This window comes from Osmerus mordax, chromosome 4, assembly GCF_038355195.1.
Source record: "Osmerus mordax isolate fOsmMor3 chromosome 4, fOsmMor3.pri, whole genome shotgun sequence".
In the NCBI taxonomy this organism is placed as follows: Eukaryota; Metazoa; Chordata; class Actinopteri; order Osmeriformes; family Osmeridae; genus Osmerus; species Osmerus mordax.
This window is the reverse complement of record NC_090053.1, coordinates 19,745,764-19,773,432: the sequence shown is the minus strand read 5'-3', so window position 1 is coordinate 19,773,432 and position 27,669 is coordinate 19,745,764. Positions and strand designations below refer to the sequence as shown.

The 27,669-nt window shown below is 50.8% G+C and overlaps 2 protein-coding genes across 2 annotated transcripts; both read right to left on the bottom strand.

Annotated features, from left to right (window-relative positions):
• Positions 1-1,748: 1,748 nt before the first annotated feature.
• polr3b (polymerase (RNA) III (DNA directed) polypeptide B) lies at positions 1,749-24,282 on the bottom strand. The gene is made up of 28 exons (XM_067234435.1): positions 24,164-24,282; positions 23,853-23,885; positions 23,653-23,709; positions 23,443-23,507; positions 23,185-23,260; positions 22,134-22,234; positions 21,860-21,951; positions 21,461-21,578; positions 20,804-20,912; positions 19,798-19,920; positions 17,992-18,108; positions 16,809-16,943; positions 15,337-15,498; positions 15,018-15,218; positions 14,159-14,321; positions 12,995-13,148; positions 12,532-12,606; positions 11,359-11,457; positions 11,074-11,201; positions 10,006-10,215; positions 8,436-8,594; positions 8,041-8,158; positions 7,608-7,750; positions 3,852-3,955; positions 2,898-3,064; positions 2,692-2,805; positions 2,023-2,196; positions 1,749-1,922 (listed from the first exon to the last, which is right to left on the bottom strand). Exons 1-28 carry the CDS (start codon positions 24,233-24,235, stop codon positions 1,793-1,795), a joined length of 3,399 nt encoding a protein of 1,132 aa, XP_067090536.1. The 5' UTR covers positions 24,236-24,282; the 3' UTR covers positions 1,749-1,792.
• A 221-nt stretch (positions 24,283-24,503) lies between these two features.
• endouc (endonuclease, polyU-specific C) lies at positions 24,504-27,265 on the bottom strand. The gene is made up of 8 exons (XM_067234793.1): positions 27,150-27,265; positions 26,803-26,865; positions 26,594-26,693; positions 26,393-26,504; positions 26,021-26,142; positions 25,567-25,679; positions 25,221-25,371; positions 24,504-25,071 (listed from the first exon to the last, which is right to left on the bottom strand). The coding sequence occupies exons 1-8, from the start codon at positions 27,158-27,160 to the stop codon at positions 24,811-24,813; spliced, it is 933 nt and encodes a 310-aa protein (XP_067090894.1). The 5' UTR covers positions 27,161-27,265; the 3' UTR covers positions 24,504-24,810.
• Positions 27,266-27,669: the final 404 nt, after the last annotated feature.

Genomic DNA, 27,669 nt, shown 5'->3' with positions numbered 1-27,669 from the left:
GTGTCAAATGCACTTCAATCACTTTCAAATATCAGGTCAGTCCAGTCCAGTCAATGATTGTAGTTGTTTTTAAGCAGATTTGAGAATTTGACTTACCATTTCTGGCCTGCCACCATTTCTGGCCTGCCAGCATCACCCTGAGTAAGGGGGGCGGCGGGGTGGTGATTCAATGGGTGCACAAATCCACCATCCTACAGTATGGGCAGGGCGACACAGGACCATCTGACAGCTACACCAGGGAAGACCATAAGGATTGAGTTTGGCCAGGCTATGGTGCCCGACGAGGATCAAAAAGATTTCAGTCCAGGGAGAAGCTGGCAGCCGTCCCCTTCCTATCAAGCCTGTGTCAAACCATCATTAGACCCTGCTAAGACAGGTGCAACAGCAGTTCCCCCCTCCCCACACAACCCTCTACCAGCACCATTCTACTGATGTGAACTGCTTTTGTCCAATCAAAGGGCTGAGTGTGGGGGTCAGTCTTTGAGGTGTGTATATGTTGGTGGTATTAACCAGGAAGGGGGCAGGCAGAGGGGGGTCGACACAAAACAACCTTTTCTCCAACTGTCAGTGAAGAACTAGGTTGTAGCAGTACTTAATCAGAGGGCTACAATACCTCCCTTTAATGTTCTCACACTGAACGCGTCCCCTGCTCTGTCAGGCATTCAGCATTGGAGACCACCTCAATGTCAGACTGCCCGGAAAGGTTGGAGGTCCTCCTGCATCCAACACGTAAATAGACTGGTCTGCTCACATCAGCAGTAGGCTAGCCTGATCACAGTGTATGTCTACAGCAGGTCTGGCTGAGCCATGGTTCCAGAGAATGTCTAGGTATAGGTACCCTGGTTACTGAGTACGCAAGGTATATAGTTACCCTGGTTACAGGTACCCTGGTTACAGAGTATGTCTAGGTATATTGTTACCCTGGTTACAGAGTATGTCTAGGTATATAGTTACCCTGGTTACAGAGTATGTCGAGGCATATAGTTACCCTGGTTACAGAGTCCGTCTAGGTATTACACATGTGGATGTGTTATCATTAGAGAAGGATGCCGAATGTGGTGCAGACATGCAGTGATGTTTTGCATACAAGACAAAAATAAACATGAAATAGTAGAGGTAAAATAAGTGTATGCAATCATAGTTTAATATTTACAGTACATACACATTATTATAATGCAATCACCTAGGAAAACTTGCATTACAAAAACCATCAACCAACATGAAAATGAACTAAATCAAACAAGAAATATTTGCACGCCTACATGTCATAGATCTGCTAGCAAAAATAAACAAACAAATGGTTCATAACTGAAATTCCAATAAAAAGCACAATTACTTGCATATCATGTATTGTAACTGACCCAGGCCTGTTTAACTGGTGTCAACTGAGATAGTCAATGTTGCTTGTTGTTTTCCTCAAATTCTGATCCCCCCTTCCTTTTCTCTCCTCTGCCCTCATTTCCCTTACGCTCTCATCCCATCTCGTTCTTTTCCCTCTCCCTCTGCCCTCCTGACCTATGACCCCTCCTCACCACTCCTCTCCTCTCCTCTCCTCTCCTCTCCTCTCCTCTCCTCTCCTCTCCTCTCCTCTCCTCTCCTCTCCTCTCCTCTCCTCTCCTCTCCTCACCACTACACTCCTCCACTCCTCTCCTCTCCACTCCTCTCCTCTCCACTCCTCTCCTCTCCACTCCACTCCTCTCCTCTCCTCTCCACTCCACTCCTCTCCACTCCTCTCCACTCCTCTCCTCTCCTCTCCACTCCTCTCCCCTGCCCTCTGGTCTCCATCAGCAGCTCAGTCGTTGTAGCGGGCCAGTTTGAGGCGAGGCACGATGTTCATGGACTGCAGCTCCTGGAAGAGCAGCTTGCAGGCGTAGGGGATCCTCAGCGATGACACGTGACACGACGACTTACAGTAGTGGCACCTTAGGACAAGGGGACCAGATTCAAGATGAAGAAAGCTACGTGGGGGGGGGGGGGGGGGGGGGGATGAAACATCAACACTCATAATGTGAACTGGCTCACCAGCCTGAGTAACCCAACAGGCCGCACTGCCCGCAGACGTCCACCTCGAAGGCGTCGCTGGAGATCATGAGGCGCTCCAGCAGCAGCATGCTGGCTCCGTAGCCAATCAGGCAGTCCCGCTCCATCTCCCCCAGGCGGAGGCCCCCGTCCCTGGAGCGACCCTCCGTGGGCTGTCTGGGAGGGTCAGGAAAGAGAGAGGCAGAGAGAGAGAGGCAGAGAGAATGAGAAAGAGACAGAGAGAGACAGAGACAGAGACAGAGAGAGACAGAGAGAATGAGACAGATAGAGACAGAGAGACAGAGACAGAGACAGACAGAGAGAGAGACAGAGAGAGAGAGGCAGAGAGAATGAGACAGATAGAGACAGAGAGAGAGACAGAGAGAGAGAGAGAGAAAGAGTGAATCACAGAGAAAAGAGAACACCAAATTGCCAGTCTTGTACTATTTAAACCGGACAAGGACAAAGTCAAACCAATGGGACACGTATGGTGGAGTTGTACCATGCATTTACAAATACAGCGCGTCCCCTGCCCTTCTGATCCTTCATTTCCTGCTGCACTACTATATGCCCTACTTGTCTGTTGCGTTGGATTAAAGCATCTACTGAGTGCGTAGTGTAAAACGGAAACAAAGCTCAGCTATGACTCGTCTCTCCTGTAGGCCGTCTCACCTGGTAAGAACAGCCCTGGGTCCTCGGGCACGGGCGTGCATCTTGTCCAGGACCATGTGTTTTAGCTTCTGGTAGTACACTGGTCCATAGTAGATATAGGCCTCCAGTGGTTCCCTGAGGCCCAGTCAGACAACCTTATCACACACTTGGCTTCTAGTTAGAATGATTCATTGTCGACAGAGAAGGTTACGTGTGTGTGTGTGTACCCGGTAATGCCAGAAGTGACGTAGTCTTTGCCCTGGTAGTTGTAGCCGTAGCGTATCAGGTCCTCACACACATCCTTCACCTTGCTCCCTCCGAAAGCCGTGCCGTAGTGGAAGCGTCCGTCCAGCACGCCGGCCTTGCCCGCCAGCAGCTCGATCAGCTTCCCCACCTGGCATGGAAAACACCGGAAACACACGACTGGGGTGTGACTCAGGGGGGGAATCCAACCGTTTTCTCAGAGGTTCTCTTTCCAGGATTCATCTCCTAACATACTTGTTTGACTTTGAAACGCTGTGGTCAGGGGATATATATATACAATGAACGAAGCTGTCAAATATTTTGTGTTTGGTCAGGGGTAACGGTCAAGGCAGTGCAAGGCAGGAAGAGCCTTTGACCCCTGACCTCTGACCCCTGCTACTTTGTGATGGTGGTAGGGTGAGGGGGGGTGGTGATCCTCCCTGAGCAAACATAGCTATGGACTGGTCATGACAACCAGCCAGGCAGGAGCCCCGGTTTTCAGGCAAGATCATAGCACAGCTGTCTGAACCGAGCTGCTACCTACCCGGAACCCTGATCTAGGCCATTGGACCACCTGGAGTTATGCTTCTGGTATGAAGCCTCACAAACCCACCGCTGCCGTCTATTCGGCTGGCCGCAATAAGTTTGCTACCGTTTCCACAGCAACCCAATTCTGTGGCGGTAACAATGAGCGGGGCAGCTCATGGGTGAATGGGGGGCGTGTCCTGTAGGCCCGTGACAGGCTGGAGAACAGGGGAGATAACGAGGGGTTTGGCTCAGCTACTGGAGAGAGAGACGGCTTCAGGCCAGGGTACAGGCCACACATATTTTAGAAGTATGCGTGTATGTGTGACACAGTCATTCTGTAAGGGCGGTTGTTGTGCACTGTCATACTTAGGGAGTGTGTGTGTGTGTGTGGGGGGGGGGGAAATACGTACCGTCATTCGGGAGGGGTACCCATGAGGATTCATGATGATGTCAGGACAGATGCCCGAGTCGCAGAAGGGCATGTCTTCCTGGGGCACTATGAGACCACACACACCTGCAGCGGAGGAGAGAGGGTTCGTAACACATCCACAGCTCTATGGAGGAGAGAGGGTTCGTAACACATCCACAGCTCTATGGAGGACAGAGGGTTCGTAACACATCCACAGCTCTATGGAGGAGAGGGTTCGTAACGCATCCACAGCTCTATGGAGGAGAGAGGGTTCGTAACGCATCCACAGCTCTATGGAGGACAGAGGGTTCGTAACACATCCACAGCTCTATGGAGGAGAGGGTTCGTAACGCATCCACAGCTCTATGGAGGAGAGGGTTCGTAACGCATCCACAGCTCTATGGAGGAGAGAGGGTTCGTAACGCATCCACAGCTCTATGGAAGAGAGAGGGTTTGTAACGCATCCACAGCTCTATGGAGGAGAGAGGGTTCGTAACGCATCCACAGCTCTATGGAGGAGAGAGGGTTCGTAACGCATCCACAGCTCTATGGAGGAGAGAGGGTTCGTAACGCATCCACAGCTCTATGGAGGACAGAGGGTTTGTAACACATCCACAGCTCTATGGAGGAGAGAGGGTTCGTAACACATCCACAGCTCTATGGAGGAGAGAGGGTTTGTAACACATTCACAGCTCTATGGAGGAGAGAGGGTTCGTAACACATTCACAGCTCTATGGAGGAGAGAGGGTTCGTAACGCATCCACAGCTCTATGGAGGAGAGAGGGTTCGTAACGCATCCACAGCTCTATGGAGGAGAGAGGGTTCGTAACGCATCCACAGCTCTATGGAGGAGAGAGGGTTCGTAACGCATCCACAGCTCTATGGAGGACAGAGGGTTTGTAACACATCCACAGCTCTATGGAGGAGAGAGGGTTCGTAACACATCCACAGCTCTATGGAGGAGAGAGGGTTCGTAACACATCCACAGCTCTATGGAGGAGAGAGGGTTCGTAACGCATCCACAGCTCTATGGAGGAGAGAGGGTTCGTAACACATCCACAGCTCTATGGAGGAGAGAGGGTTCGTAACGCATCCACAGCTCTATGGAGGAGAGAGGGTTCGTAACGCATCCACAGCTCTATGGAGGAGAGAGGGTTCGTAACGCATCCACAGCTCTATGGAGGAGAGAGGGTTTGTAACGCATCCACAGCTCTATGGAGGAGAGAGGGTTCGTAACACATCCACAGCTCTATGCAGGCCCATCCTCATTTTAGCAGTCTAGTTGAAAGGACCTGGGTTTGACACGGAGGAAGGGTGCCGGGCAGGGGGGGGGGGCCCGGTAGCTGGGAGTGTTAAGTGTGAGGGCAAATGTTTGCTGAGGGGCCGAGGCACTCTCCCCTGGCCAGGGCAAACAGATCACCGGCCCATTTGCAAATGAAAGAGGGGGAAAAGAGAGGGAGCCGGGAGGGGGAGCGGGGGGGGGGGGGGGAGCAGGAAGTGTAGGAAGGTGCTCTGGCTGAGGCCAGGATTACACGTCCACGAGACTGTGCAGAGGAAGGGAACGAGGGCTCGACTGGACAGGAGGAGAGGAAACCAGACCTGTGTCCCCCGGGGACAAAACCCCCCCTGGATGTGTTGCAGGAGCTGGTGGTGGGGGTGGGGGGCAGCAGCTTGGGATTCAATGCTAAGAAAAGGCCAAACACACCAGAGCCCCGATAACAGAGGGAGAGAATGAGAAAGAATTCGAAGGAACAGGGAAAGAGCAAAAGGGAGAGGAAAGGGCAAAAGGGCTAAGGACTAAAGGGGGATAAAACAAGGGAAAAGGGAAGAGGTAGAAAGGTAGAGGGGTGTCGAGAAGCGGGGGGGGGGGGGAGAGAGAGAGAGTCCCAAGTAGACATCCTCATTGGTGTTTGTTTTTGTGTGAAAGTGAATGATAAAAGAGGCATGAAATCAGCAGAGAAAGGCGAGACAACAGCTAGGGTCGCTGAGCCCTCCATCACCCCTCCACACAGACCCACACTGGCGGCTCACACAATGGGCCGCTCTAACACTGCCCCCCTCTCCACAGCCAACACAGCTGTGTGTGTGTGTGTGGGGGGGTCACCGGTAAATAATTAACTTATTCTGCTCTGGTGACCACAGTTTATGAGGCTAGCCAGGGGTGTGAGATTTAATAACGTAGCCAAACTCCAAAATAAATCAACAGACAACTGTTGTTCCAGTTGTTAAAGATGAAATTGGAATGTTACGTTTGTAAAACGAAAGTCAAAGTACCCTGCTCAGTACCTGAGTTGTAGCACTCAGCTCAACTCAGATTAAACTACATCAATCAACTAGGGAGTATCAAGCTGCTACATCAGCCCAGCTCCCCTCCAGCCCAGCTCCCCTCCAGCCCAGCTCCCCTCCAGCCCAGCTCCCCTCCAGCCCAGCTCCCCTCCAGCCCAGCTCCCCTCCAGCCCAGCTCCCCTCCAGCCCAGCTCCCCTCCAGCCCAGCTCCCCTCCAGCCCAGCTCCCCTCCAGCCCAGCTCCCCTCCAGCCCAGCTCCCCTCCAGCTTACACCTCCTGGTTCTTCTTTTACCTCCTCACCCAAGTCTCTCAGCTCCTCTCCAGCAATAAAGTCTTGCCTGTTCCTCTCTTCTCTCCCCCAGATCTCCTCTCCTCTCTCCCCCAGATTTCCTCTGTAGCTCAGGGCTCCTCCCTGCCCCTCCCCCAGTACTGCCCCTCACTCCACCACTCTGAGACAGGGACGTGGCCCCCACCCCTCCCTGCTCCTGACCACCCGGTGGCCCAGCCCCTTAATGAAGGGAGTGAATTATGCGTGGCGCCAGTTAGCTCACCGATTAAACCATCATACAGCCCCCTCCTCCCCCCCTCCGTCCCCCCTCATCCTCCTCCAGTTGACGGCACAACCGGGGCCTGTAAACAATTTTCCCAGGACTGCTGGGGGTGTAACACATTTGCATAGTCTGGCATGGCACAAAGAGCCAATTAATTGAAAAGCCGCTCTAGAAACATGAGATGGGGAGGGGGGGTGGGTTGGCAGAGCTGGCAGAGCTGACTTGGCTTAACACACACACTACATGCTAGCCCAGGCAGACACATACACACACACTACATGCTAGCCCAGGCAGACACATACAAACACACACACAGTACATGCTAGCCCAGGCAGACACACACACACGCTAGCCCAGGCAGACACACACACACGCTAGCCCAGGCAGACACACACACACACACACGCTACATGCTAGCCCAGGCAGACACATACACACACACTACATGCTAGCCCAGGCAGACGCATACACACACACTACATGCTAGCCCAGGCAGACACACACACATGCTAGCCCAGGCAGAAACACACACACACTACATGCTAGCCCAGGCAGACACACACACACACTGCATGCTAGCCCAGGCAGACACACACACACACTGCGGGCGAACTGTGGCTGAACGCCGGGCGAACTGTGGCTGAACGCCGGGCGAACTGTGGCTGAACGCCGGGCGAACTGTGGCTGAACGCCGGGCGAACTGTGGCTGAACGCCGGGCGAACTGTGGCTGAACGCCGGGCGAACTGTGGCTGAACGCCGGGCGAACTGTGGCTGAACGCCGGGCGAACTGTGGCTGAACGCCGGGCGAACTGTGGCTGAACGCCGGGCGAACTGTGGCTGAACGCCGGGCGAACTGTGGCTGAACGCCGGGCGAACTGTGGCTGAACGCCGGGCGAACTGTGGCTGGGAGGGGCTTCACCTTTCTGTCCGTGACGGCTGCTGAACTTGTCTCCGATCTCCGGCCTCCTGGTCTGCCTGAGCAGTATCTTGATGAGGAACGCGTCGTCGGCGTTGGAGGAGATCATCACCTTCTCGATGTAGGAGTCGGTGGAGCCCTTGTAGCTGTCGCGTGGATGAAGACAAGACAACAGTTAGAAACACCTCGGCGTCACAGACTGATGTTCTCCACACTCGTCTAACCCTCGCTATGTGACCAGCCGTAGCCCATCAGACACAAAGACGCAGTTGACATTGCGAGGAGGATCACACCACATCTCGATCCTAAATCAGCAGCTTCACACTGAGATGCTTGATGAAGTCCAAACGAGGACGTGGAGGAGGACAGAGAGAACAGAGGGAGGAGGAACAGGAGAGGGGAAGAAGGGGGAGGGGAGGACAGCTGGCAGGCTCACCCGACGGGCACGTCTCTGTACTGGGGCTGGCCAGGCTGGGTGCCTCCCTCCAGGGGGGTCTGGGTTACGGTGGGCATGGACTTGTTCACCAGAACCTGCTTGTTCTCCACTTTCTCTCCTGGGACATGGTGAGAAGAAGACACGCATCCCAGACAAAAATGAAGGCCAAAATTCTTACACTAACACCTTGATACGAGCCGTATGTGCTATGTGGCGTCAAACACAAGGGAAACATGTATATTACAGCACTACAACAAGTCAGATCAGACAGAGTTTGGCAGAGAGAGAGTAGCGTTGCAGAGTAACGCCACTTACGGCTAGCTAATCCCGTTCTGCACACCCGGGTCTACAAGTTAGCCTGATCCACTGATAGAGGCAAGCTAGCCAAGTCTCACCAGGGGAGCAGATGCCGTCGGCGTCCAGGATGCTGTGTCTCCAGATGGGCTTGCGTGTGGCGGCGTCCAGCATGGGACCCATCACCTTGTCGAAGGTCTGGTTGGTGTAGCGTCTCAGCGTGCACTTGGCGTTCTTGTAGACCAGGCACCTGCCGAAGCCTGGGGGAGCGTGACGGGGGGTTCAAAACATGGTTAGGCCTGGGGCTAGGCCCTGACAGGGTCATGGTTAGACCTGGGGCTAGGCCCTGACAGGGTCATGGTTAGACCTGGGGCTAGGCCCTGACAGGGTCATGGTTAGACCTGAGCTAGGCCCTGACAGGGTCATGGTTAGACCTGGGGCTAGGCCCTGACAGGGTCATGGTTAGACCTGGGGCTAGGCCCTGACAGGGTCATGGTTAGACCTGGGGCTAGGCCCTGACAGGGTCATGGTTAGACCTGGGGCTAGGCCCTGACAGGGTCATGGTTAGACCTGGGGCTAGGCCCTGACAGGGTCATGGTTAGACCTGGGGCTAGGCCCTGACAGGGTCATGGTTAGACCTGGGGCTAGACCCTGACAGGGTCATGGTTAGACCTGGGGCTAGGCCCTGACAGGGTCATGGTTAGACCTGGGGCTAGGCCCTGACAGGGTCATGGTTAGACCTGGGGCTAGGCCCTGACAGGGTCATGGTTAGACCTGGGGCTAGGCCCTGACAGGGTCATGGTTAGACCTGGGGCTAAGCCCTGACAGGGTCATGGTTAGACCTGGGGCTAGGCCCTGACAGGGTCATGGTTAGACCTGGGGCTAGGCCCTGACAGGGTCATGGTTAGACCTGGGGCTAGGCCCTGACAGGGTCATGGTTAGACCTGGGGCTAGGCCCTGACGGGGTCATGGTTAGACCTGGGGCTAGGCCCTGACGGGGTCATGGTTAGACCTGGGCTAGGCCCTGACGGGGTCATTGTTAGACCTGGGGCTAGGCCCTGACGGGGTCATGGTTAGACCTGGGCTAGGCCCTGACGGGGTCATTGTTAGACCTGGGGCTAGGCCCTGACAGGGTCATGGTTAGACCTGGGGCTAAGCCCTGACAGGGTCATGGTTAGACCTGGGCTAGGCCCTGACAGGGTCATTGTTAGACCTGGGGCTAGGCCCTGACAGGGTCACGGTTAGACCTGGGGCTAGGCCCTGACAGGGTCACGGTTAGACCTGGGGCTAGGCCCTGACAGGGTCATGGTTAGACCTGGGGCTAGGCCCTGACAGGGTCATGGTTAGACCTGGGACTAGGCCCTGACAGGGTCATTGTTAGGCCTGGGCTAGGCCCTGACAGGGTCATTGTTAGGCCTGGGCTAGTCCCTGACAGGGTCATTGTTAGGCCTGGGCTAGGCCCTGACAGGGTCATTGTTAGGCCTGGGCTAGACCCTGACAGGGTCATTGTTAGGCCTGGGCTAGACCCTGACAGGGTCATTGTTAGGCCTGGGCTAGACCCTGACAGGGTCATTGTTAGGCCTGGGCTAGACCCTGACAGGGTCATTGTTAGGCCTGGGCTAGACCCTGACAGGGTCATTGTTAGGCCTGGGCTAGGCCCAAAGAGCTCACCTCTGTCCAGGGAGGCTTTGTTGAGAATCAGGGCGTCCTCAATGTCGTATCCACTATAGCTCATCACGGCCACTGTGGCGTTCTGCCCCGCCGGCAGCTTCTCAAAATCGATGAGCTCAATGGTCTTGGTCTTCACCATGGGTCTCTGGGGGTAAGCCAGCAGGTACATCAATGTGTCGATGCGGTTCCTCTGGTTGTAGCCAATTGTACCTGGGAAGTGATAGATCATGGAGAAGATCAACAGCAGCACAGCTCGAGTGCCACACGACTCGACGACACAACACAGTCGCAGATAAACCGTGACGCCACTCAGCGACGCTGCAGCTCGGCAACCAACACAGCCTGAACAGCAGCTCAACAACAAACGCAGGTCAACTACAGTTCAGCTCAACGGCAGAAAGTTCCAGGCTCTGTCTTCCTGCAAGGGTTAGGTAGGGAAGAGGGGGTGTGGGTTAGGGAGGAGAGGGAGGGCAGAGGGGGTGGGGGTTAGGGAGGAGAAGGAGGGCAGAGGGGGTGGGGGTTAGGGAGGAGAGGAAGGGAAGAGGGGGGGGAGTTAGGGAGGAGAGGGAGGGCAGAGGGGGGGGGAGTTAGGGAGGGAAGAGGGGGTGGCGGGGCGACTGGGCTCCATGTAGCGAATGTCAACAGTGTCGTTTTAGTCAGTTTGGGTTACCGGGGCGCCCAGGGTGTGCATTCTGCCCCGCAGCTGAACACACTGAGCGAGCACAGCCGGTAGAAGCACAATGACTGGCTAATGACACTCAGGGTGACTGGCACAGAGAGGGCCTCCGCACACACATCCCACAATACAGCACCGACGTCACAGCCCTGGGTTTGATGTCCATGCGCATACACACGCAGGCAAACACTCAATCACACACACACACAAATGTATTCTGACAAGATCATGTGTGTGTATGAGGCACAGAGGGGGACTGATTAAGGATGCTTCTGTGAGGGAATGTGAGTCATATAGAGTACATAACTGACTTGGCCCCTTTGAGTGTCTGTTGAGAGTGTAGTGTAGTGGATATTCGATAACACAGAGCAGTTTCAGAATGTTTGTATTACCCATGGCCTGCTTGCCCATCGCACACTGGTAGGTGTTTCTGGGGGACTGGTTGTGGTGGGGGTAAGGGATGAGTCCTGCACACACCCCCAGCAAGGTGAAGGGCTCAATCTCCAAGTGGGTGGTTTCCCTATAAACAAAGAAGCGCATTCTGAATACTAATCCAACCAATGGATCATTGGTCATTCTCATTGATCATTGAGAAATAGGCAATGTGACACTAAGTTTCAAATCTCGTTCTGAGGAGGTGGAGAGTTTGTTGTGGAGTCGGAGCTCCGGACCCTCACCCCGTGATCATGTGTTCGTAGAGCGCGATCTGGCAGTCGTTCTCCTCGTTCACATCCAGGTACTCCACCAGGCTCTCGTGGAGGAAGTCCTCAAAGGTTCTGACCACAAGAAATTACAAAGAGACATGTGACATCTGTAAACGGTTTCCATTAAAAAAAGTATTTTCCTGGTAATTGGATATTAAAGGCAGGGTAGGCAATGTTGTTGAAAAGCACTTTGTCATATTCGCTGAAATAAACTTCACATCCTGAAAGCAATCAATAAATCTAAAGGTTTGACAGTAAAATTAAATCAATCCGATATCTGTGGGTGTCGCAGGACTGTAATAAACATGACCAGTCATTAAGGTCGGACAGGCACTAATGATTGGACGGCATTCTGATTGGATGGGCTACTTGTCTGTCTCCCTTCCGGCAGTATTCAGGCAGCGCATTCATGCTTTTTGGGGGAGTGGTCTTTAAGGGAAGAGGTGGGATATTTTGTTTTGAAACCTTTCAAACTCAAGCAAAAATTGCTAGGTTTGCAAAACTTGCCTATCCTGCCTTTAATCTAGTTTTGGTGACATGACCTTCAATTGCATTGCAATTCCAATTTACCTAAAATGTTGTTACCATAGACCTTTTAATGGCAGTTGTTGTAATCTTAAAGTAAAGTGTTGCCGAAATGAATGTCAGTTATAAATGGGAGGACGACCCTCGATCATCACTGTACAACTCAGGTCTACCTATATCCCTGTGATGAAATCACCGTACGTACCTATATCCCTGTGATGACATCACCGTACGTACCTATATCCCTGTGATGACATCACCGTACGTACCTATATCCCTGTGATGACATCACCGTACGTACCTATATCCCTGTGATGACATCACCGTACGTACCTATATCCCTGTGATGACATCACCGTACGTACCTATATCCCTGTGATGACATCACCGTACGTACCTATATCCCTGTGATGACATCACCGTACGTACCTATATCCCTGTGATGACATCACCGTACGTACCTATATCCCTGTGATGACATCACCGTACGTACCTATATCCCTGTGATGACATCACCGTACGTACCTATATCCCTGTGATGACATCACCGTACGTACCTATATCCCTGTGATGACATCACCGTACGTACCTATATCCCTGTGATGACATCACTGTACGTACCTATATCCCTGTGAGAGTTCCTCAATGTGGCGGTTCTTCACCATGGGCTGGCCTTTCTTCACGATGATGTAGGGCCTGCAAGTCCAGATGTGAAATAATCATAACCACATCAACAGTGACTGTCATGGTTGTATGGTTGTGACCATACAACCATGACGTACACACATACCTGATTCATCTCCAAGATGGATGTAGACTTACAAAATTACATCTTTATTGGCCTAAAAATACTATATAGATAAAAAGCAGACTCAACATAGCTCCATGTGCTACCCCCTGTCCCAGGCCCTGCCCCCTCTGCCCCCTCTGCCCCCCTGTCCCAGGCCCTGCCCCCTCTGCCCCCCCTGTGCCAGGCCCCCCTGTCCCAGGCCCTGCCCCCTCTGCCCCCCCTGTGCCAGGCCCCCCTGTCCCAGGCCCTGCCCCCTCTGCCCCCCCTGTGCCAGGCCCCCCTGTCCCCCCTCACCTGCACAGGCGGCCCCCGTCAGAGGAGATGTAGACGCAGCGGTCCGTCAGGTTGGTGGAGATGGACACAAACTCGTTGATGAAGCCTGCCCTTCTCATCAGCCTGAAGGTGCTGACCAGCTTCGGGTGGTCCCTGATGACCCCCAGAATGTTACCTGTGTGTGGGGGGTGTAGACACACACACAGGAGTGTTAGACGCACACACAGGGAACTACACAGAACAGCATGCACCATTCTACACAGAACATTCTCAGAGTATGCCGAGAGCTTTCAGAGGGCTCCACGGGGTTTCGACACCTGCTGCTGTTACTAATTAATTAAGCGGCAACGTTATTTGACAAGTTATCTGCGTCTCGAAATAAATAAATAAAACATTCCTGTAATTAACTGTCCAAGGTCTATGTTAAGACACTGTAATACTGACTGCTGGCGTTCAATTAATGACTAATCTGAAAACACACTGTACAGCACACAATTGTTTTCTGTAAACTGAACACGGTATTTTGTTCTTCATGTTTGGAGGCATAACATATATTCAAAGTTAAGAGTCTTCTCATGTTGTCAACTACAGAGGAAACAGTGAATTGAAAGAAAGTTTTGTGCGCCGTATTAGTGTGAACCTGAAAACCCAGTGTACGGTCGGTAGTGTTGTGTCTGTATCTGCTACTGTTATGTGTCTGTATCTGCTGGGTCTGTACTGTTATGTGTCTATCTGCCGTGTCGGTACTGTTATGTGTCTGTATCTGCTGTGTCGGTACTGTTATGTGTCTGTATCTGCTGTGTCGGTACTGTTATGTGTCTGTATCTGCCGTGTCGGTACTGTTATGTGTCTGTATATGCCGTGTCGGTACTGTTATGTGTCGGTACTGTTATGTGTCTGTATCTGCTGTGTCGGTACTGTTGTGTCTGTATCTGCTACTGTTATGTGTCTGTATCTGCTGGGTCTGTACTGTTATGTGTCTATCTGCCGTGTCGGTACTGTTATATGTCTGTATCTGCTGGGTCTGTACTGTTATGTGTCTATCTGCCGTGTCGGTATTGTTATGTGTCTGTATATGCCGTGTCGGTACTGTTATGTGTCGGTACTGTTATGTGTCTGTACTGTTATGTGTCTGTACTGTTATGTGTCTGTACTGTTATGTGTCTGTATCTGCTGCGTCGTCACCGTTGAGGAAGACCAGGAACACGCTGGGGTAGGAGAGCTCCTCTCCACACAGCAGGTTGACGTCCTCCACGCCAAGGTTAAAAGCCAGCTTCACAATGGGGCCGTCCTCCATGTCCGTGGTGATGTGGGTCATCAGGGCTAGGTTCTTCACCAGGCCACAAGCCTAACACACACACACACACACACACACACACACACACACACACACACCAAGTTAGTGTTGGAGGTCCAGGGGTAGGAGTGTGTGTGTGTGTGTGTTTGGGGGGGTAGATGTACAGGTCAGGTGCAGGTGTGTGTTTGGGGGGGTAGATGTACAGGTCAGGTGCAGGTGTGTGTTTGGGGGGGTAGATGTACAGGTCAGGTGCAGGTGTGTGTTTGGGGGGGTAGATGTACAGGTCAGGTGCAGGTGTGTGTTTGGGGGGGTAGATGTACAGGTCAGGTGCAGGTGTGTGTTTGGGGGGGTAGATGTACAGGTCAGGTGCAGGTGTGTGTTTGGGGGGGTAGATGTACAGGTCAGGTGCAGGTGTGTGTTTGGGGGGGTAGATGTACAGGTCAGGTGCAGGTGTGTGTTTGGGGGGGTAGATGTACAGGTCAGGTGCAGGTGTGTGTTTGGGGGGGTAGATGTACAGGTCAGGTGCAGGTGTGTGTTTGGGGGGGTAGATGTACAGGTCAGGTGCAGGTGTGTGTTTGGGGGGGTAGATGTACAGGTCAGGTGCAGGTGTGTGTTTGGGGGGGTAGATGTACAGGTCAGGTGCAGGTGTGTGTTTGGGGGGGTAGATGTACAGGTCAGGTGCAGGTGTGTGTTTGGGGGGGTAGATGTACAGGTCAGGTGCAGGTGCGGGCAGTACGCAGGACTCACCTCCCCTTCAGGGGTGTCGGAGGGGCACAACATGCCCCACTGGGAGGGCTGCAGGGAGCGCGGCCCACTGACCTTCCTGGTCTTCTCAAACTGGGACGAGATCCTGGTCATCATGCCCAGCGCCGAGATGAAGGACAGCCGGGACAGGACCTGGGTCACGCCCTGGCGGTCCATCTTGAACCTCTTCAGGGACCAGTTACCCTGGTAACAAGGTAGCAGGAACACGTGACCATCAAGGGAAATGTCTGAGGTGCAATTTGTAATGTTGGCCGACGGTGATGTCGGAGTTGCACCCAGACGGAGGCGCTAGGGCACCCACCGTGGAGATGGCGTTGACCATGCCGTTGGTGATTTGGTCTTGGCGCATGTGCTTGACCACGTCGAACTGAGCGGCCCTCTGCTTGGGGATGATCTGGTCGGAGATCTTCTTCAACTCCGAGTTGAACTTTTTGAAGAGGTCCTCAAAGAGCAGAGACAGGAGCTGGTGAGAGAGGGAGGGTGAGACAGAGTGAGAGAGAATACAAGAGAAAGAGAACGCTGTCAATGGAAGATAAGACCACTCCTCTCAAAGCCATCTCCTCCTCCGTTGAACTTGATGAAAGGTTGTTAACATCTGCTCAAGAGGATCTGCTGCTCCAAGTGCAGAACTTTTCCACGTTCCTCTTGCGTTCCTGATGCCAACTGAGCTGGAGTCGTCCCCGCGCCTGCTGATCAAAGATAGTTCTGCCCAGGCAAAGACTCCCAGCTGTGTCCCCCCCCCCGCCACCCCATCACTTCCTTATCAGCAGAGAGACAAGGCCAACAGCGCTGGCTTTAATAAGCAGGTGTGCCAGGCTGGTGATAAGTATGACCTGGCCTCACTCCCAGGTCTCTCTGCTCCTCCGCCCCCCACCACCACCACCACCACCCTCGACCACATTAGCATACGGCACAACAAACAAGCAGAAATTAATAAAGAAATTAAGCTTCCGCCACAACAGCCGGGCCAATTAGTTGAATGTCAGAGAATCATAATTGGAGCAGTGAGGAGATTGGGAGTGTGTAAGCTCCTGCTGAAAGGAGCCGCTGCCCCCCCCCTCACCTCGATCCCCCCCCCCTCCCCCGCCCCCTCGCTCCCCTCAGCCTAGGCAGGCTGTGTGTGTGTGTGTGTGTCTGTGTGTGAGTAAGGGGGGTTGGGGATGAAAAGGCTGAAGACAGAGGTAATTACATTATCAGAGCCCCGGCATTGAGGATTAGCTCAATCGCTCCAGTCAAGGCGGCCATTCTTTTGTCACAGTGCTGAAAAATCCCTCTCCCTGCTTCCCGGCCCCGGGATTTGGGTGCCGCTGCATATCTCCCCCTCCTCCCCCGACAAAGCCAACCAGGAAGGGGGAGTAGAGAGGGAGGGTGTTTGTGTGGGGGGGCACAACAAAACAGAGCAAAACAAAGCGGGGGGGAATAATGGGAGTATTAATAAAGCTGAGAGAGTGAGAGACAAAGGCCCAGGTGAGAGATCAGGCAGAGGGGGATTGGACCCATTCGAACTGCCATCACAGAACACTGAGAGAATGTGTGTGTGCATGCTAGATCGTGTGTATGACGCTCGTGTGTGTGTGTGCGTGCGTGAGAGAGAAATACTGTGAAAGAGACACAGAATATGTGTCTGTGCGTGCATGTACAGTATGCGTTTGAGACACGGTATTCATTTTGTAATGTGTGCATGTGTATGCGAGAGAGCATGTATGATGATTACAAGTGTGTGTGAGAGAGTGAGTGTGAGAGAGAGAAGATTTGACAAGAGTTGGCATTTACCTGTCCCGCCAGCTCCAGACGCTTGTTGCCATAGTAATCTCTGTCGTCCACCTTGTTCTCCCCTTGTGCCAGTATGACACGGCGCACCATCACCGCCAGGTACACACACTTGGCTCGGAAGTTAAACTCCTTCACCTGCAGGAACACAGCACATTAGTGACACCTCCATGTTAGGATGAGGGACAGAGAGAGACCCACAGGTTAGGATGAGGATCAGAAGGAGACCTACAGGTACTTGGGTTAGGATGAGGAACAGGGAGAGACCTACAGGTTAGGATGAGGAACAGGGAGAGACCTACAGGTTAGGATGAGGAACAGGGAGAGACCTACAGGTTAGGATGAGGGACAGGGAGAGACCTACAGGTTAGGATGAGGAACAGGGAGAGACCTACAAGTTAGGGTGAGGGACAGGGAGAGACCTACAGGTTAGGATGTGAAACAGGGAGAGACCTACTGGTTAGGATGAGAAACAGGGAGAGACCTACAAGTTAGGATGAGGGACAGGGTGAGACCTACAGGTTAGGAAGAGAGACGGGGAGATACCTACAGGTACGTGGGTTAGGATGAGGGACAGGGAGAGACCTACAGGTTATGATGAGGGACAGGGAGACCTACAGGTTAGGATGAGGAACAGAGAGAGACCTACAGGTTATGATGAGGGACAGGGAGACCTACAGGTTAGGATGAGGGACAGGGAGAGACCTACAAGTTAGGATGAGGGACAGGGAGACCTACAGGTTAGGAAGAGACAGGGAGAGATCTACAGATACGTGGGCTAGGATGAGGGACAGGGAGACCTACAGGTTAGGAAGAGAGACAGGGAGAGACTTACAGGTACGTGGGTTAGGATGAGGGACAGGGAGAGACCTACAGATACGTGGGTTAGGATGAGGGACAGGGAGAGACCTACAGGTACGTGGGTTAGGATGAGGGACAGGGAGAGACCTACAGATACGTGGGTTAGGATGAGGGACAGGGAGAGACCTACAGGTACGTGGGTTAGGATGAGGGACAGGGAGAGACCTACAGGTACGTGGGCTAGGATTAGGGACAGGGAGAGACCTACAGGTACGTGGGTTAGGATGAGGGACAGGGAGAGACCTACAGGTACGTGGGTTAGGATGAAGGACAGGGAGAGACCTACAGGTACGTGGGCTAGGATGAGGGACAGGGAGAGACCTACAGGTACATGGGTTAGGATGAGGGACGCCAGGAGCTCCCGAGCCTCCTCCATCTTGGTTTTCTTGGGTCCACCCCACATACGCTGGCGCCGGACTTTATTACCAATGTATTTCAGTGCCTGGAAGGTTGAAACACACAGCAGTATTAGAAGGCACAATATGTGTACTATAAAAACACTGTGTGACACTGTGTCGTGTACACAGCAAACAACATCTGCTCAGAATACTGAATACTCAAGACATCGTAACTCATCTGCCCATATCCATCCAAACTATGCAATTCAGTTCCTAATCAAGCTTAATTCTTAAGTCATTGGAATGTGTGGGATATATCAGTGTTTATCTAAGGAACAAAAGATAACCAAATGGACATTCTAACGGATTACAGTTGTAGCAGGTCAAGTGAACCAAAAAGGTCATGACCTGGGGCTAGTAACCCCCAGCAACACCCACCCAGACTCCCTCACTCTCTTACTCTCCCTCCTTTCTCAATCTCTCTCTTTCTCTCACCCACACACACACCATTCTCACTTTCTCTTATACACTTTCACTTTACCTCACCCACACCTGAGACACACCAGTATGCGCAGTACCCTGCTCTCCTCTGCTATGAATGAAGGTCAAAGATCAGACAGAGATTCTTCCAACCAGACCACCCACCCAGCCGAACACTCCTAACCATGCAGTCAGATATTGCTGTTGCACTTGTCTTTTAAAACAAAGCGTATTTGCTCAATTTGACTTATATGGCGTTAGAGATATGTTATTTTATTGTACCATACTAACTATACACACTTTTTGTAAGTTGCTTTGGGGAAAAAAAGTGTCTGTTAATGAATAATGTAACTGTATTTAAGCAGCAGCACTAACGACTGCACATATCCACTTGTGCATCTGAATCTGAAGGATGTCCAGTGCATCCTGGTCTGCAGGTGTCAAGTACCTGGGTCTGGTACCTGGTACATGGGTCTGGTACCTGGGTCTGGTACCTGGGTCTGGTACCTGGTACCTGGGTCTGGTCCCTGGTACCTGGGTCTGGTCCCTGGGTCTGGTCCCTGGTACCTGGGTCTGGTACCTGGTACATGGGTCTGGTACCTGGGTCTGGTACCTGGTACCTGGGTCTGGTACCTGGTACCTGGGTCTGGTACCTGGGTCTGGTACCTGGTACATGGGTCTGGTACCTGGGTCTGGTCCCTGGTACCTGGGTCTGGTACCTGGTACATGGGTCTGGTACCTGGGTCTGGTCCCTGGTACCTGGCTCTGGTGTATGGTACCTGGGTCTGGTACCTGGGTCTGGTCCCTGGTACCTGGGTCTGGTGTATGGAACCTAGGTCTGGTCCCTGGTACCTGGGTCTGGTACCTGGTACCTGGGTCTGGTCCCTGGTACCTGGCTCTGGTGTATGGTACCTGGGTCTGGTACCTGGTACCTGGATCTGGTACCTGGGTCTGGTGTATGGTACCTGGGTCTGGTCCCTGGGTCTGGTGTATGGTACCTGGGTCTGGTACCTGGTACCTGGGTCTGGTCCCTGGTACCTGGGTCTGGTGTATGGTACCTGGGTCTGGTACCTGGTACCTGGGTCTGGTCCCTGGTACCTGGATCTGGTACCTGGGTCTGGTGTATGGTACCTGGGTCTGATACCTGGGTCTGGTCCCTGGTACCTGGGTTGGTACCTGGGTCTGGTACCTGGGTCTGGTACCCGGGTCTGGTACCCGGGTCTGGTACCTGGTACCTGGGTCTGGTACCTGGGTCTGGCACCTGGGTCTGGTACCTGGGTCTGGTACCTGGGTCTGGCACCTGGGTCTGGTACCTGGGTCTGGGTGAAGATCTGGGCCTTCTGACACTCCTCCAGGCTGGGAGCAAAGTTGGCCATGACGTGCTCCTCCGTCCCGATCATCTGCACAATCTCCTGGTCACTCTCCACTCCCATGGCCTGGAGGGGGGAGGAGGGAGGTCAGCAGGGGCACCACGACAGGGAACATTAAGAAAGAGGTAAGAAAAGAAAAGGGAGAGGGGATCTTGTCGAGGGGGAGGACAGAGAACCAGAAGGGTGGAGAGAGGGAGGGGTTGTCTGGGAGAGAAGGAAGAAGGTGGATGGGGAGGTGCAGAGAGGGTGAGAGGGGATCTCACTAAAGGAGAAAAGTAGAGAGGGAGTTGTGGAGAGGAGAAAGGATTAAGCAAAGGTGAACTAGAAAGAAGGGAAGGAAGGAGGCGCGGCGAAGAGAAGGATGAGGGAGAGGTGATCTGGGAGTCACTTGCTTCTCTGGCATTTGCTTATGCAAATATGGAGCTGTGGGAACGAGGGGGGGTGGAGGGGGGTTCACCCAGGATGCACAAGTGCAAGGTAAACAGCTGGTGGCAGACAATGGTGGCACGCTAGAAACGAAGCTGCTTCAGTACACAACACAGCTGGGGGGGGGGGGGGGGGACTTGACAAGTGTACCAAAATATTATAAATAAGGCGACAAAGTTCTTTTGTAACAACTTTGTGACAATCATTTAAAATAAAACATGCTAACTTAATTCAGTACACAGGTTTCATTATGGAACATTACTTAAATTGCACTAAATACACAAATTGAGACACATTCAAGTTTCAAAACCCCAATTCAAATATGTTATTTCTAGGTCTACATCACCCTCTGCTGGAGAAATATATTAGTGTTTCATTTTGATGTGTGTTGTGTGTGTGGCACCTTTAGATTGTGTCTTTTCACTTTGTGTGGGGTTCTGGGTTTATGTGGTTGTGTGTCTTCAATGCCACAGTGTGTGTGGTTGTGTATGTTGTCTCATAGTGTACGTGTGTGTATCTGTACCTTGAATATGATGGCGATGGGGGCGTCCTCTGAGAGCGTGTTGTGTCGGAGGTAGAACCTGCCCTGCTTGACTATCATGTTGGTCCTACTTTTCTTCTCGTGAGTGGAACTGTGGGGAACCAGAAGCTGTGGTCAGAAGGCCCACTACCCAAAGCTGTGGTCAGAAGGCACACTACCCAAGGCTGTGGTCAGAAGGCCCACTACCCAAAGCTGTGGTCAGAAGGCACACTACCCAAGGCTGTGGTCAGAAGGCCCACTACCCAAGGCTGTGGTCAGAAGGCCCACTACCCAAGGCTGTGGTCAGAAGGCCCACTACCCAAGGCTGTGGTCAGAAGGCCCACTACCCAAGGCTGTGATCAACATGCCTTTATCATATCATCTTCTATTAAAGAAGACAGACTACAACCACAAAGCAGTAAGCAAGACATCACACAAAGATGGTTTAACTGGATGTTTACACTGACAGACTTGCATCTTTCTAAGTCACATGATGCTTTCATACCATTTTTTTTTTGGTGGAGAGTCATAATTCTTTTTGGACAGTAAGTGAGGACAAAAATGTGTTCAGACTATTAAATGCCCGTGCCTAATTGGACCATCCTCATCAGGGGGCGTGTCTGAGTGGAACTGGACGGTGGCATGTTTGCGTGACAGCACCTGGTGACAGAGGCTCCCACGGTTCCTTTCCTGTCCTGCTCGACGATGATGCGGTTCTTAGACAGCTGCTCCTGGATCAGGATGACCTTCTCCTGACCCTTCACTATGAAGTAGCCCCCTGCCCATACAGGAGAAGACACTCAGACAGACGTAGCCCACCACAGATTCAACCCTAACCCTGCCCGTACAGGAGAAGACACTCAGACAGACGTAGCCCACCACAGATTCAACCCTAACCCTGCCCGTACAGGAGAAGACACTCAGACAGACGTAGCCCACCACAGATTCAACCCTAACCCTGCCCATACAGGGGAGGACACTGGCAGACACACATAGCCGACCACAGATTTAGCAGACCTCAGGCTGTCTAGGTGTTTGAGCCGGTGTTTGGGCCAGTACCTGGGTCGAGAGGGCACTCGTTCAGCTTGGCGTACTCCAGGGGGGTCTTCCCCGTGAGGACACAGTTGGAGCTACGCAGCATGATGGGCATTCTGCGAGAAAAGAACAGTCAAGAGGATATTGGGAGAATGAATAAACAAAGACAAACAGTTAGCGACAACACAATGTAGTCCTTCCATCACCACAACGAAGCCTCCAGCCCAGTCTAGAAACAGATGATTAGAGTATGACGTAAGAGGGTAGAGGGGAAGGGTGGATTTGGGCAGCTGCCTACCGTCCAATGGGAAGAGCGTTCCGGATGATTCTCTGGCTGCCTCGCGTGTACTCGATGTCCACAGTGATGGGCGCCGAGTATGTCATATCCCTCAGGCGACACTGGCGGAGGGGTAACAGGACGTGGGTCAGCTTTAGGTTTGTACTAAACACTACTAGTTAAAGGAACAGTCCTAAACACTACTGGTTAAAGGAACAGTCCTAAACACTACTGGTTAAAAGGAACAGTCCTAAACACTACTGGTTAAAAGGAACAGTCCTAAACACTACTGGTTAAAAGGAACAGTCCTAAACACTACTGGTTAAAAGGAACAGTCCTAAACACTACTGGTTAAAAGGAACAGTCCTAAACACTACTGGTTAAAGGAACAGTCCTAAACACTACTGGTTAAAAGGAACAGTCCTAAACACTACTGGTTAAAAGGAACAGTCCTAAACACTACTGGTTAAAAGGAACAGTCCTAAACACTACTAGTTAAAAGGAACAGTCCTAAACACTACTGGTTAAAAGGAACAGTCCTAAACACTACTGGTTGAAAGGAACAGTCCTAAACACTACTGGTTAAAAGGAACAGTCCTAAACACTACTGGTTAAAAGGAACAGTCCTAAACACTACTGGTTAAAAGGAACAGTCCTAACACTACTAGTTAAAAGGAACAGTCCTAAACACTACTGGTTAAAAGGAACAGTCCTAAACACTACTAGTTAAAAGGAACAGTCCTAAACACTACTGGTTACAAGGAACAGTCCTAAACACTACTGGTTAAAAGGAACAGTCCTAAACACTACTGGTTAAAAGGAACAGTCCTAAACACTACTGGTTACAAGGAACAGTCCTAAACACTACTGGTTAAAAGGAACAGTCCTAAACACTACTGGTTAAAAGGAACAGTCCTAAACACTACTGGTTAAAAGGAACAGTCCTAAACACTACTGGTTAAAAGGAACAGTACTAAAACGGGCAAGTCTGGGTTTGTTGATATTCTTTATCAAGTGACAGGACTGTCATGACACAAATGCATGAGTGCCGTGTTGCCCTTTACTAACTGACCTCATGAGGAGAGACCGGTCTCGTTACGTTGAAGCTTTCCTCCACGTCAGGCATGCCCACGTAGATGTTGAGATATCTGGAGAAATGGGCTGATGTTACTGCAACAAGCCATCACACTGACACGCATATGCAGCACAGTGAAACATATCAGAGTGCAATCCGGTTGTGCCAGTACTGAAGATACCTACTAATTTAGGCTTTGATATAATTCATAACAAATGAAGTTAAATGGCTGAATATGATGAGATATATGCTCACTTCAGGTACCACATGGGATCTGCGTCACTACTGATCTTCTCATTAGCCTTCATGATCTTCTTTATCTGCACAGGGAAAGGAAGATGTCTTGTTCTCACAATAGCCAATAATGTAACTGACAATGAACTGGTTTTGCAGAGAATATTCTAACATAACAGGGACATTATGAGATCAAGTGCGAGAGATGGCCCAGTGATTATCCTCCCTCACCTCAACATTGATGAAATAGTTGAAGGAGTCGATATGTTGTTTCACCAGACCTTTCACCTGCAGTGACAGTTATACCAAATTCGATTTTAGGAAGAGGAAATAGTGACAACCAAATACATTCGAGGACTAACAGACCCTACACAGGCAGATAACAAATAAGGATACGAATGGAATATTAATATTAAGAGAAACATCCATACCTTGAGGAACGCTGGCAAGAGTTTCCACTTTTCCTGTCAACAAAGTAATTCATGTGAATCAAAGCATGACACACAGCACACTGTTTTGGTCCAAGCTTTCTGCACGGTGCTACAACATTTTAACAGTCAGCTACACTTAAAAGTCGTGTAGTATTTCTCAGCTTTTAGCACGACGGTACTCAAATGAATTGGATAATGCTAAAGCTGCTAGCTAGATGGCTAGTGGCAGTGAACTTTACATCAGTGTTTCAGAAGAAGCCAACATAATCGCGTGCAGTGTGCTCCATCAAGTCGGACCATACGTTACCTACCTCCACAGTGTTGACCGGAGCCGCGAGCTGTTGGGGACTCATGTCCCCAAACTCTTCTCCAAGCAATTCCATTGCTTTGTATGTAAATAAGTGTACACGCTCAGTATTATCCTGACATATCAAACAATGTTACACCTTTACAGTCACTTCGGCGTGTGCCCCTGATGTGTCGCAGCATAAACCGTCCGTGTGCAACAAAGGGCAACGCGGCGAAGACAACAGTTCTACATGACAGGATCGGTTTATTTTTCTGTTTTAAAGGCCTCGAACTTTTAAGGTTCATGTCATAAAAATACCAACACTAGTGTTAATAATACAAGGATTGGCTTGAAAACAAATGTAATACTTTGATCATGTTTTAATTAAACTCTCAACTGATACAAAGTCAAGCGTAAAGGCTTTCCATAAAAACAGATTAATTAGCTAGGCTAGGTATAAAGATATTTGTGCATAACGTCATGTTTATAAAGGCATATTAAAAACAGACTCCCACACACACACACATTTATGAATAAAATAAAAAAGCTACAACATTTCCTACTAAAGCTCACTAAGAATTCCACTATAAAAGAATAGCAAAAGTATGCCCCTTCCTACAGTATGGTGCATGTGCTTGGTGTGTGCTGGTGGGTCTGTGTGGAGTCCATCTACTGATGCCTCCCGTTGCTGCTGAGCAGTTTTGGGTAGGCGGTTCCCAAGGAGCGGCCCCGACGGACCACCACCAACTCCAGCTGGCACTGGTCGATGTTGACCACCACGGTGGTGCTGCGCTGTGTGTTGATGAGGAAGACGACGGTGTAGACGGCCATTTCAAACTCGGGGCTGGCCCCGATGAAGGTGCTGCCCACCGGCTTCAGCAGGCCATGCCAGCTGAACTGCAGGCTCAGAACGTGGTCGTCTGAATCAGGCTGTGGGTGCGAGGGGCAGAGAAAGAAGACACAAAAATCTAGTCAAACTAATCTGTGGACGTTCTCAAGTTTGGTATTAGATGAAAGTGAAGACGGTACGTTTCACACAGATTGAACCATGTTGCAGGCAGAAGGTTCTCTCGTCTTACAAGGTCCACGTCCCTGGCTTTGTATCCCTTGTAGTCTAGGTTACTGCTCTTCTCCTGAAGGTAGAACTGGACCCAGTTATGGAAACCAACGATGTCACTTCCGTGTTTTGTCTCTCCGACAAACACGTGCTCAAATCCGCAGGAGTCCTCTCTGTCAGTCACATCAAACAAACATATCACATGGGTTCTAGCTTATTTATTTTTTTACGTAGACAACCAGGCAGCATTGGGTATTCATATTCTGTGCAATTGTAACACCTAAGCTGTTCTTGTGTTTATAAGGAACGGTGGTGTCGTCCACTATGAAGAAACAGAAGTGGGGGAGTCGAGCACAAGGCAATCTTACCCTCCGTTTCTCTCCCTGTGGTAGAGGCGAAACCAGATGGTATACAGCTGGGTCTTAAACTGCACTAAGTTCGAGCTGGACACGCCCTTACTCACAAGGTACCTGTGGGCACGCTGCGACAAAACAAAGAATAGCACACTCTAGCACACTTTGTTGTGAGTTCACTGTGATTTTAAACATTGACCAGTAGGGGGTATGCAAGTCTGTCAGGGAATGCCTGTCCGTACACGCTCTACAATCTTCCCCTAATACCCAATCAGGCTCTAGCCAAGTGGCACGCCTCAACACAGCAGATGTTTTAGATGAGCTGCTTTGTTCTGTGTGGTTCTCTCAACATTGTGTCCTAAACAAACCGGGACAGGAAGATCATAAACTCCCTCAGGATCTCAGCGGCTCAGTGATCCTGCAACTGAAGAGGAGAGAAGCCAAGAACAACACCCCCACACACACATACCTTCATAACCTCCGTTTCCAGGACAGCATCCAGGAAGAGGTTGTTCTCCGTCACCTCGTCTGGTGTGACTCTCTCCGACACCCCCGTGGACCTCTCATAGTTATCCAGGAGCTTCATTAAACCTGCAGACACCGCAAGCTTTGACCTCAGAGTAGCCCATCTTGATCCCAAGACATTGCATCTCAACACCAAACCAATTATGTTTGATAACACTATCAGCAGTCTACAGAAAAAATACTATGAAGAAAGTGCTGAGAGTTAGTTATAATACTACCATTATAAGGCCTATCAAACACTATTCTGCTAGTGGAAGGCTAAATCAGAATCAATAGTTTATTCTTGCATTGGTCAATGTCTTGACAGTAGACTCACGAGAGAAGGTGGTGGTGGTCGTTAGTTTTTCCTCGTTGACGCCAGAGAAGAGAGGCGAGGAGGCATGATCTCTTGCGTTGTTACTACCCTGCGGGACATATCCAGCTTTGCCCTGGACAACACAAAACACTACAGTTTGTGTCCACAGTATATGTAATGTGATTATTAATCTAGCTTTAAGAGACAGAGTAAGTGAATTACTTGAACAGTGACGTTGTAGTCGACCCCTGGTGTGAAGCGGCTCAGATCCAGTCTCCAGAGATCATTAAACAGACCCGACAACTCATGGTTGACCGTTTGACTGTAAAGCGAAAAGCACCGACAATAGTCCTTTTGAATACGAAATGTATCTGCCTGTGTGAGTGAATATGAAAGAGCCAAGCAAGTAACTACAGGAATGTTTCTTGTACCTTGACGCCCTAAGCTGGGAAACAGCCACCGCTAACAGACAGACAAGGAATCCACAGGAAAATCTTTGGAAGAAAGCATGAGCATGATAATCTTATCCGATATTTGCATGAGTTTATTTAGCATTAAACAATTACTTGGTAGTCTACATTGTTAAATATTTGCATGCTGCAATAAAACACAATATAAACTTTTAGTTTATAAACAGAAAATGTACAGGGCTATTTCTAATTGTTCGCTAAATATTCTTGAATGTGAAAGAATGTTTTGTTTAAAAGTTGTACCTCACTTGTATTCAAAGTAAACTAGAATATGCCTATGTATCAGGTGGAGAAATGTTTATTCTTACCGCGGATCCATGTTGCGTTTTTTGGTGAGGAATGATATCCTCCGCCTACAGACCGTAAAGAACAATGACACAAACGAAAAACACTCCTATATTTGAAGACCTCAAGGTAATCCCTCCTAATACAAAAGCAACAGTCTTAACTACGCATGCGCGGAAAGTATGTCTACAGTACATTTAGTCATTTAGCAGACGCTCTTATCCAGAGCGACTTACAGTAAGTGCAGGGACATTCCTCCCGAGGCAAGTAGGGTGAAGTGCCTTGCCCAAGAACACAGAGTCATTTGACGCGGCCAGGAATCGATCTTCTGATTAATAGCACGATTCCCTAACCGCTCAGCCATCTGACCCCCACAGTAGGCCTACTTGAGGACAAATGGTGTTGCAAATTAAGTTAAACCAACTTCAAAACATACAGCTTTACTGTCAAAGTAATCCAAAACAGTTATACAGTTATGAATCTGCAATGAACCCCCCCCCCAAAAAAAAATCACATTAGATTATTTTAGCACTTACAAGACAG

Bases quoted from the DNA above. Each gene is read 5' to 3' on its own strand.
- polr3b (XM_067234435.1), bottom strand. From the start codon at position 24,235: ATGGAATTGCTTGGAGAAGAGTTTGGGGACATGAGTCCCCAACAGCTC. The intron at 22,235-23,184 runs GTCAGTTAGTAA...CCCCTCCGCCAG, and splicing joins GACCGGTCTCTCCTCATGAG to TGTCGCCTGAGGGATATGAC. The intron at 10,216-11,073 runs GTAATACAAACA...ATCACTTCCCAG, and splicing joins GATGGGCAAGCAGGCCATGG to GTACAATTGGCTACAACCAG.
- endouc (XM_067234793.1), bottom strand. The intron at 25,680-26,020 runs GTATGTGTGTGT...GTTTTGTCGCAG, and splicing joins TGGAAACGGAGGTTATGAAG to CGTGCCCACAGGTACCTTGT. The intron at 25,372-25,566 runs GTAAGATTGCCT...TGTGACTGACAG, and splicing joins CACAGGGAGAGAAACGGAGG to AGAGGACTCCTGCGGATTTG.